The sequence below is a fragment of the Felis catus genome, chromosome E2 (genome assembly GCF_018350175.1).
Source record: "Felis catus isolate Fca126 chromosome E2, F.catus_Fca126_mat1.0, whole genome shotgun sequence".
Classification (NCBI taxonomy): domain Eukaryota; kingdom Metazoa; phylum Chordata; class Mammalia; order Carnivora; family Felidae; genus Felis; species Felis catus.
This window is the reverse complement of record NC_058382.1, coordinates 48,172,221-48,192,185: the sequence shown is the minus strand read 5'-3', so window position 1 is coordinate 48,192,185 and position 19,965 is coordinate 48,172,221. Positions and strand designations below refer to the sequence as shown.

Below are 19,965 nucleotides of genomic sequence, written 5' to 3'. Positions count from 1 at the left end.
TTTAGAAGGATTTCTCTTCTCATTGAGGGAATCCAACTGAAGAAAAATCAACACTGAAAAAGGATAAAGTAAGTCACCTGAGGTAGAACCTCATAGCATCCTGGGAGGTCATTGTGATTGACAAGCTGGACCGTTTTCTCATAGGGGTACTTCAGGAAGCAGCGCCCAAAGTCCACCTCTGTGTTCACCATGTGGAGGGTAGGTACAATACACCTGCTCAAAGGAAAGACCCATTAAAGAATTCAAAAGGATAGAGAGCTTGTTTACAGATGGAGAATGCAGAGTCCCAAGTTAATCACATTTGTCACTGTCACATGGTTTTTCTCTAATAACTACATTAATCATTTTTAAATCTTCTCTCCTGTCATTCCTCTCCCTTAGCCCCCAGTCACCACTGTTTAATCAAAAAAGGGCTAGAAGCAAGACTCCTTAAACAGCGGTCTTCCATGAGTAATGACTAACATTTCCATTGTTTTTCATATTTGGCTTTCTTTTATCAAGGGGCTCCCACAGTGTAAGTTCCTTAGGGTAATGGAACTGTTTCCAAGGCAAATAGGGCCAATGCTACCAGCATGGGGTCCTAACTAGCTGTGACACTCTGGACCAGAGTCCCCCAAGGACGAGCTACAGTTTGCACCATCTAAATTATGGTAATAATTCTAATTCCTAGGCAGAACAGCTGTCTTGGATCAGGCTTGGGCAGCTGCTCAACCCAGAAATGGCACCGTAACAGTGGTACTCAACGCGAAGGTGGGTGTGGTAGGGGAGGGGAGGCAGAGTGGGGTGCAGGGGAGGAGGAGTTGAAGCCCTGTGTGTGCAGTTGGTCTATCATGAGGTTATCTGTGTTTCATTTTGTGTCTACATCTCAAAGTCTTCCCTGCCTTGCTGCACTGTCACAATATAGTGTCGTGGTGAGGAGCACTGGCGTCTGAATCAGAGCCAGGCTCAAAGAGTGACCTTAACAAATACAACCTTGAGCAAGTTGCTTTCCCTACCGGAGTTGCATTTTGCTCCTAGGTAAAATGAAGGCAATTCTAGGGATTGACATTAGCATAATTAACTCCGAGTGTTGTGGGAAATATAGGAGCTAACGTGAGAGAAGAGCACAGCACAGTGCCTACTGCACTGAGCGAGAGCTCAGTCAGAGATGATTAACCTGTGGTAGAGGGCACCGTGAGCTGTCACGGCTGGCTCTCTGCAAGTTCTGAAAGCAATTCTTTTGTTGAGGGTCTTCAAGCAGTTCCTACCGATTACAGCAAAAATAATGACATGAAAGTGAGTCTTGTTAACCCAAAATTTGAGGTTTAGCACGGGACGAGTGTTCATTTTTAGCTAGAATGGAAGCTGTCAGTTGACCCGATGACTTGCATAAAGCTAACCCTTCACTACCTGAAACACTGTGGCTGATAGGACTTAGAGTATTTGACTTGGGTCACAGAGTACACATGGTAGGAAACTCATAGCCTCTTAGGACTCTGTTGTTGTTGTTGTTGTTGTTGTTGTTGTTGTTGTTTTCTTTAACTCAGGGTTTCCTATTGACAGCTGCAGGGAAAGGGGGCTGAAAAGGGGAAAGTATCAGAATCAACCCACCCAGAAAAGAAATGCAAGCCTAGACAAAAAAGCTAAACCTCTGTATAGAAAGGACCAGATGAAAGAGCTTTTGCTGTTTTAAACACGCAAAACAATTAGTTAGTTCTTTGGAAGGACTAAGTAGACCATGGCAAGGCCTTGACCTTCAAGTTCTTTCTGATACATCTGAAATTCATGAGACCTAAACTCTAGGGATGGATATGTTATTAGGCTTTTATTAAGTAATTTTCTCAATTTCATTTAGATGGCATTTTCATACAAACCCTCTAAAGCCCCAGACCTGGACACCTGTTTGCTTTGGCAAGAGTGTGGCCCACGATTTTATTTATTTAATCAGGATCACTGTCATCATTAGCATCACACTCCACTCTTAGGAAGACCCCAACTTGGTCAAGGAGACACAATCAACAAATGACAGAGCCAGGATCTTAAGCTGACTTGAGAGTCCACTGCTGCCTCTATTAAAATGGAGAGAAGGTGGGTACGGTTCTGAGGAGTTTATGTTGTTAGAGAGCCTCATTCGGGAGGCCTGCTTGCAGCCTGCATTGAAGTCATAGTAAGTGTCCTGGTGCAGAACTGTCTTGCTAAATGGACCTTCCACCGCAGGCCTGTGAGCACCACTCTTTCTGGGCATAACCCTGGAGTACTATATTTAAAGATAAAAATTACAAAAACAGCAACTTATGGGGTGCCTGGATGGCTCAGTCCTTCAAGTGTCCAACTTCGGCTCAGGTCATGATCTCAGGTCAAGCCTCACGTCGGGCTCTGTGCTGACAGCTCAGAGCCTGGAGCCTGCTTTGGATTCTGCCTCCCTCTCTCTCTCTGCTCCTCCCCTGCTCACGCTATGCCTCTCTCTCTCAAAAATAAAATAAACATTAAAAAAACTGTAAAGAAAAACAGCAACTGTTCACCTCTTCCTGGTAGAACCCTTTCAGTTACATACATGGAAAGTCAGACCATTAGAGAGCACTATCATTCTTAACGCTGCAAAACACGCGCGCGCACACACACACACACACACACACACACATCCCTCTTCTTATCTGCACCAGAGGTGTGTGCTTGCTGTTTTAAAGCTTTATCATTTGAATATCAGATTCCATATCAGATTTGCTTTCCCAGGAAAGCAGAACAAATGCAGCGAGAACTGGTTGCAGGCATGCTGCCTCCGTGAGAGGCAGCCATTGCTGGCTGGCGGCTCAGGGGAGACGCAGGAGGAGAGAAAGCAGGTGAGTGTGATACCTGGCTGTGATTAGGAGCGCCAGCACTTCTTCCCCGATGCCCTCCACGTCCACCACCAGGGCCAGCTCATATTTCTGCACGGTGTTGGAGCATAAGGTCACCTGGAAAGATAAAGGTGAAAAGCCGCTCTTCCACAAGGCCGGCCCTCCCTCTGTGCAGCGGAGAGAGGAGCCAGGGGAGGACAGCACTGATGAGGACGGCTTCTGAGTACTTTTCATGGGGTGTTTGGCGTTTTACATTTTCAGTTGAACAAGTTACATTTTGGGGTCAGGGCATGCTGAGTTTTTTCAAAGGCGAGGTTAGAAACCAATGGCTTTTAGTACAATAGGTTTGCTCATTTCTGAGAAGACTGTATCAAAGAAGTCATATACCTGCATAAGGGGAAAAAAATGACCCTGAAAGATAAGCCATAACAAGCAAACTTTCATTACTCAATTTAAATTGTTCTCTATGCCTCCTGGCTATAGAAATTACAAAAATTCAACACACCAATAAAACACTACAGCTAAGTTTCTCTTACAGCAAAATAAAAGAACATGAAACCATGTCAGTTCCAGAAAAGGGCCTAAGAAATCAACTAGACTTTTTTTTTTTGATCAAAATCTTGTCTCCCCACTGTCCACCATATTCATTATTAGAACAGAAAATGGGAAGCTCCAAAGAAAGGTCTATTCAAGGACAGTATGTGCCCAGTATATTCTATCCTCTGATTTTTATTTATTATTGTGAAATTTTACATTTAGCTGTTGAGGTCCTGTCACAGTTTTTAATTGCTTAAAAATGATTTGTAGTGGAAGAGATACTTGTAAGTCTAGAGAACAGCTTCTAGCATAGGTTAAAGCTTTTCTGTACATAAATTATGTATGAAGGACTAATTAAAGAATTTTTTTTTGGTTGCAAAGGGAATCACTGGATGCAAATTTGAGTCCACACAGACATGGTTGATGTAGTTCAGGAGTGAAAATTGAAGCTTGGGGAAAGCTATTCCAAATCTGAAGGGAAAATAAAGTGAAGGTGGAGCCACTGATTTGGAAAGAAAATTTGTCAGATGTGGAGAGAAGCAGTTGGCCCAGCATGCAGAGGTTCCTGGAGTGACTCTAACCCCTGTTCCTGTCTCTGAGCTCTGGTTAGAAGGCAGAGCAAGTGGCTCTCACAGAAGGCTGCTAGGCAGGTGCTATGTCTTCGCAAACCTTCCTGTGCGATGTGTGAGAGGGAAAAAAGGAAAGGTGGGTGATGTGTAGGCTGAGCATGAAGTAAAAAATAAATTCTTTGCAACAGCCCTTCTTCCTGGAAAAGCCACAGTGAGCAACTGCCATGATCTGAAAGGTTGTGTCCCACCCCCCAAATTCATATGTTGAAATCCTAACCCCCAGTGTGGTGGGAATTAGGAGGTGGGGCCACTGGGGGTGATTAGGTCATGAGGGTGGAGCTCTCATGAACAGGATGAGGACCCTAATGAGGAAGACCCCACAGCTCCTCTCCGCATGTGAGGACATAAGTCAGCAGGCCGCCCCTCACTAGAACTCTACCATGTGTCACCCTGATTTTAGACTTCCAGCCTCCAAACCGTGAGAAATAAATTTCTGTTGTTTATAAACCACCCAGTCTCAAGTATTTGGGGTTTTTTGTAAACATTTTTTGTTAAGTAGGCTCCACGCCCAGCATGGAGCCTAATGCGGGGCTTGAACTCACAACCCTGAGATCAAGGCCCGAACTGAGATCAAGAGTCAGACACTTAACCCACGGAGCCACCCAGGTGCCCCTCAAGTATTTGTAATAGCAGCCCAAATGGACTAAGACTGGGAACCTGAGAAGTGACAATGATATGTGATATAAACCTCATTGGGCCCACGGAGATGCCCTTGGGAGAGCCAGAGACTCCCAGAAAAGATTTAGGATGAGCGGCTTCACGGTGAGATATTATGAAACATTTAAAGCAAATGTGGGGCCTAAAACCATACCTGAATTAAATATTCAAAGGTCATGACTAAAGAGAAAATTGCCAACCTTCGCCATGGAAGTCTTCTCTTTTTTCTTTCCCAGAAAAGATAAAATCATTTCAACTTAGCAGCCTTCAGTAATGCTAGACCTAACTGTTTGGAGGAGCAAAAGTAGGTGAAGGAAGACCGTAAAATCCTTCTCAGTGAGCTGTGAAATAATTCTGGTGGTGGCTCTGCTAGGCCATGCCCAGAGCATCACACTGTGGGCCTAAATATAAAGCACTGTTAGGGATATCACATCTACGTTCACCATGAAGCCCAGATTTGTATTAAAAATCTGAATGAATTGGGTATCATCTGTGGCACAAATACGGACATTGATTGGTATGAACAATTAGATTCTGAAGGAAAGGAGCACCTAATTATCAGTGAGTTCTTAAATCTTTTTACATCTATATTGATGAGTGTACTATCTATGCAGAGCAGGGGTTTCACTGGATTTCTCTAGAATCCACGGTTTTGGTGAAGGCAATGCCTCTGGATTGATGGAAATTCACGGGAGCAGTGTCAGTTCTTGTGCCCAATATATTTGTATCTGGTTTATTTTGCCTCCGTGGTTTATTTCCTTATAGGCCCACTTTTCCACGTGAATTAGAGGCACTCCCTCCCGCTGACAACGGATGTATAAAGCAAATCCTAGCTGTGATCCTAGTAACTATCTGAGAGTGTGGCTGCCTGGGAGTATGTACTGGGAGGCTGTGCACTTTACCCTGATAGCAGCAAATCCTTGGGGGCGAATGGTGCCACTGCTGGGAGTGATGGTGAATTCTTTTGGTTTCGTTACGGGTCTTTCGTCCTTGTTCCAAAACGGTATTTTGTTGTCTGAATACTGCTCACAACTTGAAATGCTTTTATGGCCATCGCCATCTCCAGGGACGCGCAGTTTGAAGGTCATGGGGACTAAGGAGGTATTATTGAGGGAACATATCAAGGTATGAGGGAAACCTGGAAAATAAAATGTAAGGTGAGATATCAAAGCCCCACTATAGCCTCCCTTGAAACTTCAACCTCTGCTAGTATTGCCAAACCACTTAAATGAACTGCCTGTGCAATTCATCACCACTTGCTTAACTCCACCTCTCCCTGATATTGTCCTCAATTGTACCGTCAATGAATGCATTTCATTCATTCATTCAGTCAGTCAGTGAATACTTATATACGCGTACTATGTAGCAACTATAGACATAAAACAAATCACTTGATGTTCATCCAGGTCCCTCTCAAGAAGCAGCATCTATTATTATCTGTTTGGTGAGTAGTTCTCCAGAAGTATGCTTTGCATTTAATTTTTACACAGAATACAGATTTTTTTAAAAATTGAATCATGTTTGCTCTTTTTATCTGCCAACGTGTGAAAGGAGAAGCCTGTGTGGTTTTCCCTCCTGTGTGACCCAGAGCCCGCCAAGATATTATATAACTCCTCCTGGACCTGTCTGAGGCTCATGCTCCCAGGGTCGATGACACAGAATCAAATAATAGCATCTCCTGAGAGAGACTTTACAATCTGCTTTTGAGCCAGCCAGAGACTAACACACTGGCTTTTACCTCCCTTAGACAAAGCTACTTTTTCACGTTAAATCCAGCCTTCCTACGTTCAGTTCAGTGAGACTCCTGTTCCTTTTCTAAGAGATGTGGATCCTCCTTGCCTGGCAGGCAATAAACTGAGCTCTGATTTTGGATTCCCGAGGTGGCCACTCTATCTGCATATTTCTGTGGGATGCAAACACTATTCTTTCTACCTGGAGCCCTAATGCAGTAAAACACAATTGGTCTCTGCTAGTTACTACATTACTGCAGGGGATATTTTGGACTGATCTATTTGTCTCCCCATTTCTGAGCCTTTGTCTACACATTAGGACTGTTGGAGGAAACGCATTTATGTCTCCTTTGTCATATTACCTGCCAATCTACTTGGAAGAGATCTCTTATGGAAAAAGAATTGCCTGCTTAAATGTACCTGAAGGACTTTCTTGGAAATTCCAGAGGAGCTTCTAGAAAGTCCATTTAATAATCATGTATTGCTGCATTCAGCTTTCCAGAACTTTCCCAGCAAAGACTATTGAAACTGTAGATCCCTCACCCTTGTTTATTTTTACTTGACCATTTATGGGATCAGCACTCTTCTAATGTACAGGGTACGCTGGAAGTGGTTTGTATAAAGATTCAGATGGGTCCTTCCAAACCACTGCTCAGACTATTTCCCTGAAGCTAGAAGGTTTTTTGAGAATAAAGCCAACTATAACCTCCTAACTAGAACAATTCCTTGTACAATGACCTGTAAACCCCATATCGCTTGCTAAAAAGCCTAAAGAAAGTGGTATTCTTTTGTTAAAGACTGAAGGGTCATTAATAATACAAGTGTTACTCCTAGCTTTCTGCTTGCACCAAATCCTAATACTATTGGTTTTAGGCTTCCCTCATGCTTTCAATGATCTCTTCTGCTAACCTTTCTCAGATCTTTCTATAATCATTATAATTAAGATTGTAAGGGACAGGGGAATGTGGGTGGCTCAGTCAGTTAAGCGTCCACCTCTCGACTTTGGCTCAGGTCATGATCTCATGGTTCATGAGATCGAGCCCTGCATCAGGCTCTGAGCTGACAGTGAGGCTTCTGCTTGGGATTCTGTCTCCCTCTCTCTCTGCCCTTCCCCTGCATGTTCTCTATCTCTCTCTCAAAATAAATAAAAATAAACTTAAAAAAAGGTTGTAAGGGATAATTACAATTAATTGTCCCTGGACCCCCACTTTACAACCTCCTAAAATCAATTTAAATATTTCTTCTTGAGTGAAATACTGCCTGTTCGTACCTGGGCCATGGAAGACAGCTATCGTGATTTTTAAAAAATGTTTATGGCCCTTAAACCCTAATTCCTCTGGCCAAATTATCCAATGGTCAGGTCCACTGAATGCCTGGAGTCTTCCAAACTCCCTATTCTCATTCCACATATTCCTGTACCTCTCAAAAAACAGTGAGTTTGCAAATACTTACACTCTGCCCTTTTGGTCTATAATCTGGCATCTCAGTTGTTACCTGGTCCATTGTATTCTTTGATGAATCTGAGGACTTATCAAAGCTTCACTGCTCTTTCAGAGATCATCACCACCTATATTCTAGAATCTGACTTTTTCACCCTTCTAGCTTCCATCAACCTAATTATTCGATATGTCATCCAACATCCAATCCTACCATCAAAATATTTATAGCCATACTTTAAACATTTCAGATACCAAACAACAGAACTATTACCTGTCGTCTACTTTAGGGTATTTATAGTAATCTAACACCATCAATCCCAATAGGCCCTGATGCCTAAGCTAGATCTGCATCTCTAAGCAAATAAAGGCTATGTCTCCAACACTAACCTATAACAGACACCTCTTCAAGAACGTGCCTTTTTGCCAAGATGGGGACAATATCACCAACTTTAACAATATGTCTGTCATTCTGAAATAACTAAAAAAATTCCTTCAATTCCTGGCTTATTCCTGTAACCATTAATTTCTCTTGCATTTCGAACTATCGAACTATCGAAAGACCTACTGGTCTTTCATTCCTGAGCCAATCACATGCTTACTTTTGTCTGCCTCATCAAAGCCGTATTTGCACATGTGAGGTAATAATTAGGAAGTTGCCAATAAATAACTCTTCAATGTACCATGTTTCTTTGTGACAGGAGGCCTATCTTCCTGGAGAAATAAATAATGACACTTTGGGTAGGAGTCATGAAAGAACTCTAGTACCAGCTTTAGGACTTAAAAATATTATCATCAAATAGTTCTAAAACTGTATCACAAAATGGTTCCTAACTTTGGCTGATACATTGTAGAATCCAGAAGCACAGCAAAGTAGCCTGAATTGACTGACCCAAGTGGTTTTGAAAATGAAATAGCCCTAGATTTCCTGTTGGCAAGCAAAAAGGTATGTTTTTCATTAATATTTCCTGCCACACCACAGGGAAGATTAAGGAATCCATATCCAAACTAAAAGAAATGTAACCTGAATTTTGAAGGTGGACTTAAGTGGGATAAGTTTTTATGTCTCAGACCTGGGGACTGTTGGGTCATGGCTCTGTAGTGTCTTCCCACTCTTATTAGCTGCGTTATTGCCAAATGGTTCAGTAAGATGTTGTACAACAAAAGAAAAGTAAAATTTTTGTAATTTTCATCTAAGCTAGTTACCAAAACTTCTAGCTGGACCAACTATGAGAAACAACTGTTGATTATTTTCTCTATAGCTCAAGGAAACAATGAATAAATTACCCAATAATGGCTTTTCCTATATACTTAGGGATAAGAGAGGGCCAAATGGAAGATGTTAATGGGAAAAAAACCTACCTAGCTTTGGAGCATGCATAAATGGTTTTATCTACTGTGTTACCCAGAGCTTGCCAATATCAAATACAGCGTTTTGAACACCTCTTGTTTGCCATATTTCACTGAAATGTACCATTAGGGGCCTTGATGCTTTTAAATGTTTGGATTCTAGATAAAAGTGTTCCAGATATTCTCAGGGCTCAAAAATTGGCTTATCGTTGGTACTGTATTTACATTAACCTTTCAATAGGGCAGATTCTAGATAATGAATCAGTATGATATTTCTTGGAGTGACTGATTTGAGGTTTTTATTTGGATTATTTTTTCTCCCTCCAGGGCAATATGACACAGGGCATACCTTCCAAATGTTCTGTGTTGGAGCTCATATTTAAATGCCTGTGAGGGTATGTTGCTGTCATGCATCAGTTGCTCAGAACTCTCTGTGAACTCAGTTGAGCTGGTTGGAGGGTAACTGCATAGGTCTTTGGGTAATTCACCTCTCACTGCATATCAGTCACGGTTTCCCTTGAGAGAGTATGCCTCTCTCAGTTGGCCAACAGACAATTTTCAAATTGTAGGTCACTTTTACTTTCCTTCGAAAACTCTATCACTCAAACACGCACTACAAATTTCTAAAAATTCCTCTAGCCATTCTCATATTCTATGGTAACAAACAGACATTCAACTCCATTGATATGGATTTTCCTGTATTTAGGAAATGTTAAATGTTAAAGCAATGGATAAAAACATTATTAATCAGCTTTTTGCAAAGAAAGGATATTTTTTGTAAAGAAAAAATTTTCCCCAAGTAGATGGCCCTACTTGAAGCAAAAGAACTGAAAGTCAAAATGGGAGGCAAGTGAGAAAAATGGAAAGGATTATGAACTATGGATTCAGGCTAGGGTTTCTCAGTCTTTCCTAAATTATTATCACCTCCTAAAAAGAACCACTGTAATTAATTAATTTTCAGTGAAATCAATTAATTAAATATAATTTAAATTAGATTAATTTCTCCCTAATGAGAATAATTAAATACTAAGGAACAAGATTCTATTGGGTAGGGTTGAACTTTGGAGGACCACAAATGTGGGTTAGATCTACACTCTTCAACCCCAAGCAAACAATTTTTGACCCTTTGGGGGCAAAATCATCCCTGTTGACAGTGTATGATTTAGAGAGAGCTCAAGTGAAATACTCATTCTGCCACTGCTATATGACCATGGGAAGTTATTTAACTGTTCGAATGATCAGTTCTTCCAGCTCCGAAAGGGGAATCTTAAATAGTATCTCCCCAAAGGATTTAAAGGGTTAAATGCAGGACTGAATGTGATTCACTTAGCAAAGATTAGAATATAAAACAGAACCAATAAATGGAAACTTTTACTGCTAATGCCACCACTGCTGTTACCATTGTTATTATTTGGAAAGGTGGAGACAGGAGGAAATGACTCAGGGGAAGTAACTGAGCAAGAAGACAACACAAAAATATAGAAGTCTTTAGCTTGGAGTGATAGGACACCTGAGTCAAACCACCACTGAATTCACTTGAAACTTGAGAGCATCTCTGTGAAGAGGCTGTTGTGTAGACATACTGGAAAATCAGAAACTGCATATAAAATGGAGTGTTCAGAACATTCAGATAGCAGTGTGAAGTTTAAGGCTTTCTATTGTTCCACTGCTGAATGAGCAAGGACAACCATGGCCTGACAGCAATTAGTGCCCAGGACACAGTTATAACTTTCACATATAAACTAGGAAATGGCACTGAAATGTCACTGCTGCAGAGGAAGAAGAGAACAATTCTAGACTTTCTTGCTATTACTCGTAAAAAATTGGTAAGAGAGCTTTTGTGTAAACTTTCCTCCTGCCATGTAGAGAGAGAGGCAATTCCACTCAATTTCTAATTTAATATGGAAAAATTACTCACCAAAGGAAACATCGCCAAAGTGCAGAGCAGGAACATTAAAGTGGAAGGTAGGTCCAATGACACAGCCTCTGGAAGTAGGAATACAAGTTGGGGGGAGTGGATAGAGAATCCAGTGAATTCAGTGTAACAGTCAGGAACTAGGAAGACAGTAAACATTAAAGCCATAAACTGGCATTAAGTCAAGTACAGAATCTAGCACTTAAAGAAACCACAAGCTGATGGTCTTATCACAGTGGTTCTTAGAATTCTTTTTCAAGACTCAAACCACTGGGTTTTAGCAAATGATGCTGTGATTAATTTATCACCAAATGCCTACCAATGAATGAGGCAGAGCAGACACATCACCAAACCAATGACACAGAATATTAATATGGATAAGATACATATCACGAAAAGTTATCCTTAGACAAGAAACAAAAATTATAGCATTAAAATAATAAGCATTAAAAACTATCAATGGCACCAATATTCCTGGTCCCAACTTTTATAAAACTGTTTTTCCAATTCCTACCACCAACTAGTTGTGATCTTGGCCAGTCACATTACCCCCATAGCCCCCAGTTTCTTTTCCTCCTGTATAAAAGAAAAGACTGCAATCTGGTATAGGTGACCTTGAAGGACCTTTGCTGTAAGTGTTGGTTCATTTCTCTCTCAGTGCAAGGCCTCATGATTTTGGAGTGATTCTCTAGCTTAAAGTAAATAGTAGAGAGATTCTACAGTTTCTAGTTGACTTCAGCTGCAGTAAATAGCATAATGGTCCCCAATGATGTCTACGTGCTACTCCTCAGAATGTGTGGATATTAGATTACATGATAAAGGGGAATTAAGGTTGCAGAAGAAATTAAGGTTCCTAATTAACAGATCTTAAAATAGGGAGACTTTCCTAGATTATCCTGGTGGGCCCCATGTAATCAAAGTGTCTTTAAAAATACAAAATGATGCAAAGAGGAGACTGGAGTAATGCAATGTGAGAAGGACTTAACCAGCTATTGCTGGCTATGAAGAAAGAGGAAGGGGACCCTGAGCAGAACACTGTGGGCATCTTCAAGAAGCTGGAAATGGCTAGGAAATGGATTCTCTCCTGGAGCCTCCAGGAAGCAACACAGTCCAGTCAAGACCTTGATTTTAGCCCAATAAGACCTATGTTGGACTTCAAAAGAATAGAGCTATAAAATAATAAATTTGTACTGTTTTAAGCTACAAAGTTTAATGTAGGAGTAACAGAAGACTAATAAATATGTATTAGCTTATTCTTGATTTTTACCATGATCCATATCCCTAGAATCTAGGTAAGAACTGAGATAATCCCCATCTATGTGCCAAGCTTTTAAAAATTATAGACCTACAGATACCAGAAAATGCGGTAATCAGGAACATCCTAATTCACCGGGCTCGATGTTTGTGAAGTGGGTGTGCCATACCGTGCTGAATGTGTCCGTGCCCTGGTGGTACTTTGGGCTGCTGTACGTCTGACCTAATGTGGGCAGGGGCTGTTGCAAGTCTGGGAGGAGCCATCCCATCAAAGACTCAATTCTAAAAGCAAATTTCAATCCTAAAAGCCTTTCTTGGGACCAGCTATTCTATTTCATGCGAATGATCCAAAGTAGTTTCAAAAGGAGTTGCTGGTACTTGGCAAAGAATTAGGATCCAGTTGAGAATGAAGTCAAACAAGCCTATAGGATAGATACTTGACTTGTAAAAGAGGTTTCGCGAGGCCAAGTAACAAAGAGATCAAAGGGATGGAAGTGCACAAATGCTAAAGAAAGTAAGAAAGAAGCTCACAAAATTGTACAAAGCAGTTGTTTAACAGGTGCAGATGTAGAAAGAACTGGAATTAAATCACATCTGTTCATATAACTAAGGGAACTGTGGCCAAATACCATCTGGAATTGGATATTGCTGCATTCATTCTACAAGGGATTCTGAATATTCAAATAGTCTCTGCAAATTTGTACCCTCCATCAATGCAGTGGTCTGTTAAAATTATACTGTTGACCCTTGAATAATGCAGAGGTTAGGGGTGCTGACCCCCTGTGCAGTTGAAAATCCATGTATAGCTTCCGATATATCTCCCAAACTTAACTACTAATAGCCTATTCTTGACCAGAAGCCTTACTGATAACATGAAGAGACAATTAAAACATATTTTATATATGTATTATATACTGTATTCCTATAATAAAGTAAGCTACAGGAAAGAAAATGTTATTAAGAAACTCAGAAGTAAGAGAAGCACCTGGGTGGCTTAGTCGGTTAAGCGCCCGACTTTGGCTCAGGTCACGACCTCACAGTTTGTGAGTTCAAGCCCCATGTCAGGCCCTGTACCGACAGCTCAGAGCCTGGAGTCTGTTTCGGTTTCTGTGTCTCCCTCTCTCTCTGCCCCTCCCCTACTCACTGTCTGTCTCTGTTTCAAAAATAAATAAACATTAAAAACATTTTTTTTAATCAGAAGGAAGAAAAAAATACAAGTTTTACTGCACTGTATTTATCAAAAATTATTCACATGTAAAAGGACACGTGTAGTTCAAGCCTGGTTGTTCAGGATCAATTGTAATTTTAAAGACAAGAGATAGGAAGACTGAAGTATTATGATATGTTAGGTGAAACAAGTTGAATACAAAATATGTCTATGTTATGGTTAACACTTTATGAAATTACATATGTAAAAATTGGAGGCAACAAAACTACTCACGGGTAATTTTTTTTAAGTCACATTAACTTCACAGTGTTGTTAATCCAACCACTTAAAGTACTGTGTCATGTAGTTAGAGGAGTAAATAGAAAAAGCAAAAGTATGATAACTGTTCTGATCTTTCAAGGGAGACTAGCCAAAATTATGTGGTATTGAGGAAAGAAGAGTACCTGACAATAAAATAATAAGAAACAAAAGTCCATAATCCATCATATTAACTCTACAGAGATTTCTTAGGCCACAAGGGCTAAGAAAGTATTTCTGGACAAGTCATAAGTAAAGTCAATATTAATGTGTGGAGCTGGAAATATATTATAATTATACATTAGACATATATTTGGGATACCAGATATTTACCAGGTTTTCAAAAATGATTATTCATGGTTTGAAGCGCAAGAACACTTTTGGACAAATGTGATTTAGATAAGGATATTTCTCCTAGAACAAAGTGATGGCTGCCAGAGGGCGGGGGGGGGGGGGGTTAGGGGCTGGGCAAAATGGGTGAAGAGGAATAGGAGATACATGCTTCCAGTTATAGAATGAGTAAGTCATGGGAATAAAAGGTACAGTCAATGGTATTGTGATAGTGTTGATGGTGACAGATGGTAGCTGCACTTGTGGTGAGCACAACATAATGTATAATCCTGTCGAACTATGTTGTTCACCTGAAATAATGTTAACATTGTGTGTCAGTTATACCCAAAAAAACACAAATTTTAAATTAAAAAATAATATTTCTCTTAGAAATTTGTGATTCATTTTTGGATGCACGCAAACATTCTTTCCCCAATCAGATTTTCCTTCCCTTTGAAAAAAAAAAACAAAACAGGAATAACATCCAAAATAAGAGACTGGTATAGCAGTTTGGGTGAATGTAATGTCCAGAGGATAAAATGAGAGACTTATCCTCCACAGAGCAGTTGAAGTATTAACTAGTCCAAGTTTGCTTGTGAGTAGGTTCCTGGGAGATTCCTGAATCCTATTATTCACAGTGGAAAACCCCAGTGCACCCTAACCTATTCAGGCATTGCTAGTGATGTGTACTACTAGTTGGGATCTTCAGGAGAAGAGATCAGAGATTTTAAAAATTCACCTACGTAATGAAGGAACTAACCATCATCCAATATTATAGACTCCTGAAATTAACAATCACAGCGTCTTTGAAATGTAATTCATGTGCCATATAATTCACCCACTTAAAGTGTATAAATCAATGGCTTTTGTATATTCACAGATATGTGCAACCATCACCACAGTCAATTCTAGAACATTTTCATCATTTTGAAAAGAAACACCATGGCCTTTAGCTATCATGCTCTGTCCCACACCCCCAACCCTGAGCAATCACCACATTCCCATTTCTCCCTTTGCTTCTGTCAGTCTATTCTTCACATATTTGGGGGCTCTGCTGTTAGATGCCTATATGTTTATAATTGTTGTATTTCCTTGAGGGCTTGACTCTTTCATTATTATAAAATGTCCCTCTTGGGGCGCCTGGGTGGCGCAGTCGGTTAAGCGTCCGACTTCAGCCAGGTCACGATCTCGCGGTCCGTGAGTTCGAGCCCCGCGTCAGGCTCTGGGCGGATGGCTTGGAGCCTGGAGCCTATTTCCGATTCTGTGTCTCCCTCTCTCTCTGCCCTCCCCCATTCATGCTCTGTCTCTCTCTGTCCCAAAAATAAATAAAAAACGTTGAAAAAAAATTAAAAAATAAATAAATAAAATGTCCCTCTTTGTCTCAAATAACAATTTTTGTTTTAAAGTCTGTTTTGTGTGATATTAGTACAGCTTTCTTTTGGTTACTGTTTGCATAGTGTATCTTTTTCTAACCTTTTAGTTTCAACTTATTCATATTTTTGGATTTAAAATGTGTCTCTTGTAGACAGCATATAGTTGGATTGTGTTTTGTGGGTTTAAAAAAATCCATTCTACCAATCTCTGCCTTTTAATTAAAGTGTTAAATATATTTATACTTGATGTAATTACTGATAAAGTAGGATTCATGTCTTCCACTTTACTATTTGTTTTTTATATGTCTTTGTGCCTTTTTTTATCCCTCTATTCCTCCATTATTGCCTCCCTTTATGTTAAATGGATACTTTTAGTGTAGCTCTTTAATTTTTAATGTCACTTCTTTTACTACATTTTTTAGTTAGTTTAGGGAATATTTTAGAGAATGGGCAATTACATCTTGAATTTGGAAAAATAATTCACAGAGTCACAGGTTAAGACGGTAGGACTTAGGGGTGCCTGGGGTGGCTCAGTCAGTTAAGCGTCCAACTTCGGCTCAGGTCGTGATCTTGTGGTCCGTGAGTTTGAGCCCTGCATCAGGCTCTGTGCTGACAGCTCAGAGCCTGGAGCTTGCTTCGAATTCTGTGTCTCCATCTCTCTCTGCCCCTCCACTGCTTGCACTCTCTCTCTCTCTCTCTCTCAAAAATTTAATTAATTAAAAAAAAAAAAGACAGTAGGTCTTAGGACACAGGAATGTCTAACAAACTCAAATTTGCTAGTCACTGTCCCTAGAATATAACCTTGCATGTGGAAGGTGCTCAATAAGTTTATTAAGTGAATATCCAAAATACACATTTATTCCTAGTAGAGTAGCAGTGTGTGTGTGTGTGTGTGTGTGTGTGTGTGTGTGTGTGTAAATGCAGTATTATTAGGCTGTACTTAATTAGGGAGGGGCCAGATAAAATGGGGTTGGGCTTTCTTGTTCAACCTGTCTTGGCCAGTATTTTCCTTTCCCCTATATGAAGAGTAAAATTATGGTCCTTTAATATCCTATACTCTTTTACCCTGAGATAGGGTGATCATTTTAATCTTAAATGTTTATAAGAGCAAAGCTTTAAGGTTTTGTCTTCCCCATTTGGGATGGAGGCCCATCAATGATGCTGGATATTGTGGAACGTACTCATGACTCTGAGTGATAACTCTTGGAGCCATGAAGTCAGAAAACCTTATTCAAATAGAGCTTTGAAGAGCTGATCTGCTGGAATTTACTGAGGACTCTCAAGGATCAGAAAATCTCTGAAAGGGAGACGAAGGTTGCATTCGCAAGTTTGCTCTTCCTGCTTCTCCAGATCACCCCCTCCATTGCTTGTCATGAGATGTGAATTATTATTGAAGTGGGAGATGAACTGGAGTTTATGTGATATAAAAAGGTACTCCTGTCGTCCTCATTTTCTGGTGCATCTTCTTGAAGAGTCAATGTTATTCAAATATTTGGAAAGCAACAGTGATTTTTTTTTCTCTATTGTCACAAACACAGGTTACAGAAGAAAACATAAATGACTTCTGAATGTTCTAGATGCACCTTAAGACTTCAGTAAAGTTTCTGATTATGGCAGGCTGTCTCAGCCACGCCGCAGAACCCTTGAAACACATACATTCACTCTCCTTATTTGTGAGAGGTTGTATTAGTTTGCTAGGGCTGCCATAATAAAATACCACAGATGGAGTGGCTTAAACAACAGAAATTTATTTCCTCATAGCTCTATAGGCTGGAAGTCCAAGATCAACGTGTTAGCAGGGTTAGTTTCTTCTGAGGGACTCCCTTGTCAGGTTGTAGATGGCCATCTTCTATGTGTTTACATGGTCTCTTCCTCTCCGTGTGCTTGTTCTTATAAAGACACCAGTCACACTGTATTAGGACCCACCCATATGACCTCATCTTACCTTAATTACTTCTTTAAAAGTCCTATCTCCAAGTGCAGTCACATTCTTAAGTACTGGGTATTAGGATATCAATATATATGAATTCGGGAGGACATAATTCATCCCATAACAGGGATGCTTAGGTGGAAGAATTGAAAGAAGTGGTAATAACTTTAAAGCTGATGTTAGGAATCTGAATTTCCAGTAGCTATCGTGATACCAATACATTTTCTTAGGATCCTTCAGGCCATATGTGTCTGTGTCTCTTTTCTATGTTATCCTCAGACCCCAAGGGAGATCTTAGCTGTAGAGGGAAGGAGGGCCTGCAAGCAATAACCATAATAAGAGAGACTGCCATGGTAATTAACAACCTGTTGCTGTGAAAATCCAGACGGGATCTGCAATGTGTTCTGAAGATAGGATCTTTCTAAGCACCAGGAACAAAAGTTGTGGATCTGGCCAATGGGTTGGTCAGAGAGAACTTCTTTTTAAAACCTGAGGACAAACTCTGCTATTAATGACTTGCAATTATCACAAACAGCTGGAAAAGCCATCAAAGGACTTCTAGCAGGAAAGCTGCACATTTCTAGCCGTGGCTGACTGATGCTATAAGTAGATTCTTTTACAATACCCAAAGGTATCATAGGCAAGAGCATTTAAAGAATTTCCTTAAAATAAACATGAAAGATGAAAGTTTAGAGAAACTGTGATAATAGCAAAAGCCTAGTCAAGAATATGATTTTATCCAGGTGTTACTGTAATGATTTATTTTCCCTAAATATCCTAAAACAGAGAGCATAACTAGGTTTAAGTGCTTATGTTATAAAGTTATAGCTTCTAGACAAACTAGATCCCCGAACAGCATCTGTATCCATATGACAATAATAAGTTACATGTGTTCAGTAGGTAAACACTCATGGAATTGTAAAACACTCCATTATTTTAATGTATTCCCATCAACAAAGACAGTTATGGACATCCAAGACACAATCTGGTTTTGAAGTTTAAGAAAGCAGTAGATAAAAGCTTCGGTTAGCTTCCACATTAGTTATAGATATATCTTACCTAATGGTCAGTTTCACAGGCTCAGGGGACCCATTGACATTGACCAGGAACTCTTCTTCAAAGTGCCCCAGAATGGAAGAACTGAAAGAGATCTGGAGCGCCTGGACTCCACTTGGTTCGATGATGCCTTCCTTGGGGCTGAAAACAAAGCAGGCCCCCAAAGCCGAAGTTGGAGGGCCCACGCTGAAGAGAGCATCAATGCTGCCTTTGTTGGAGAGTATTGCCTATATCAATAAAAAGCCAAGAATGCAAAGATACAGCATGGACATCATATTTATTTTCAGAGAAGCATGTGGCTGTACTGTTTAATACCAACACATAGACAGTTACAGGAAGTAAAGCCAGAGAAAAACTCCAGGGGAGAAATGAATAGTCTTCTGCCTTGAAGGTCTGAAGGTAGGAATCCCGATCCAGAAGTCATTTTGTGCTTTTAGTATCCTCTTTAAAACAGAGTTAGTCACATGTATTATAGCCGTGTTATAAATACTGATTGTAATTATATCTACTGAAAAAGAACCTTAAAATACCTCTTTCTGATATTCTATAAGGTAACTGAGGGAAGGCAGGTATTTTTCTTCTATGCATGAGAAAGCTGAGAATGAGCGGCATACTGAAAAATAAGCAGTCAGAATAGAGGCGCAAGAGCTACCTAAGCCTACATCTATAGTGTAGCCTGGAGAATATGAACGCGACATCACTGTGGATTCCAGACGACAAGGATTCTCTTTATTGTGCTATTAGATTTCATTCTACTGGGATACCTTCATCTCAAACTCTACCGTTTGGGAATGCTTAATGTAAGCAAGTGTTTTATTACAGACAAGTTTTATTCCTATACACTAGTGCCATTGTCCATATTTGCTTGCACACTAGATGTGTGTGTATGAAAAGTAAATGCCTGGCATTCAGAGTCCTCCACACCTGACTCGGTCCATCGCTCCCACTCCCACCTCCCCTGGTGTCTGTGCAGTGAGCCTGTGCTGTAGCCACACAGCTCTCTATTCCTTGCCAGTGCTGCACCTGAATTGGTGGACTGCACGTTCTCTCTCTCTATGTACTACCTTCAACCTACACTCCAAGTATTACAGAAAAAAGAGCATAGGAGATCATGAAGAAATGTTCAGAAAGGCATGTGGGGAATGTCAGGAACCTAGAAGAAGGAGGAGAATTTCCAGAAGGGGTTAACTGTGGACAGAGTTCATGGGGAATACACTCTGAGAAAATGTTACAGATTTTTTATTTTTCATTAGAGGCCAGCCCTGCCCTTGAAGAAGAAAGTAACTCCAATGGAGTGTGACGGTAGAATCCAGAGTCCAAACGTTTAGGGAGTGCGTGGGTGTGGAAGAAATAGTGGTTGACAATTCGAGATTCCGATTTTGAGAGGATTAGTGGTGTGGAGGGAGAGTGGGGGAAACAAAGCTGTGGGAAGTATGGTAGAGGAGACCCAATATATTTATATTAAATGACATAATGCACACTCAGTG

General features: G+C 40.4%; 1 protein-coding gene across 30 annotated transcripts in view; it reads right to left on the bottom strand.

The window, feature by feature from the left end:
* The window catches only part of HYDIN (HYDIN axonemal central pair apparatus protein), a 433,865-nt gene that overhangs the window by 210,423 nt on the left and 203,477 nt on the right, over positions 1 to 19,965 (bottom strand). For all 30 annotated transcript variants that reach the window (XM_045046329.1, XM_045046327.1, XM_045046336.1 and 27 more), the window contains 5 exons: positions 18,482 to 18,705; positions 11,074 to 11,141; positions 5,542 to 5,777; positions 2,833 to 2,933; positions 78 to 213 (listed from right to left, as the gene is read on the bottom strand). In XM_045046329.1, coding sequence (XP_044902264.1) covers positions 78 to 213; positions 2,833 to 2,933; positions 5,542 to 5,777; positions 11,074 to 11,141; positions 18,482 to 18,705 — 765 coding nt within the window. The remainder of the gene's footprint in view (positions 1 to 77; positions 214 to 2,832; positions 2,934 to 5,541; positions 5,778 to 11,073; positions 11,142 to 18,481; positions 18,706 to 19,965) is intronic.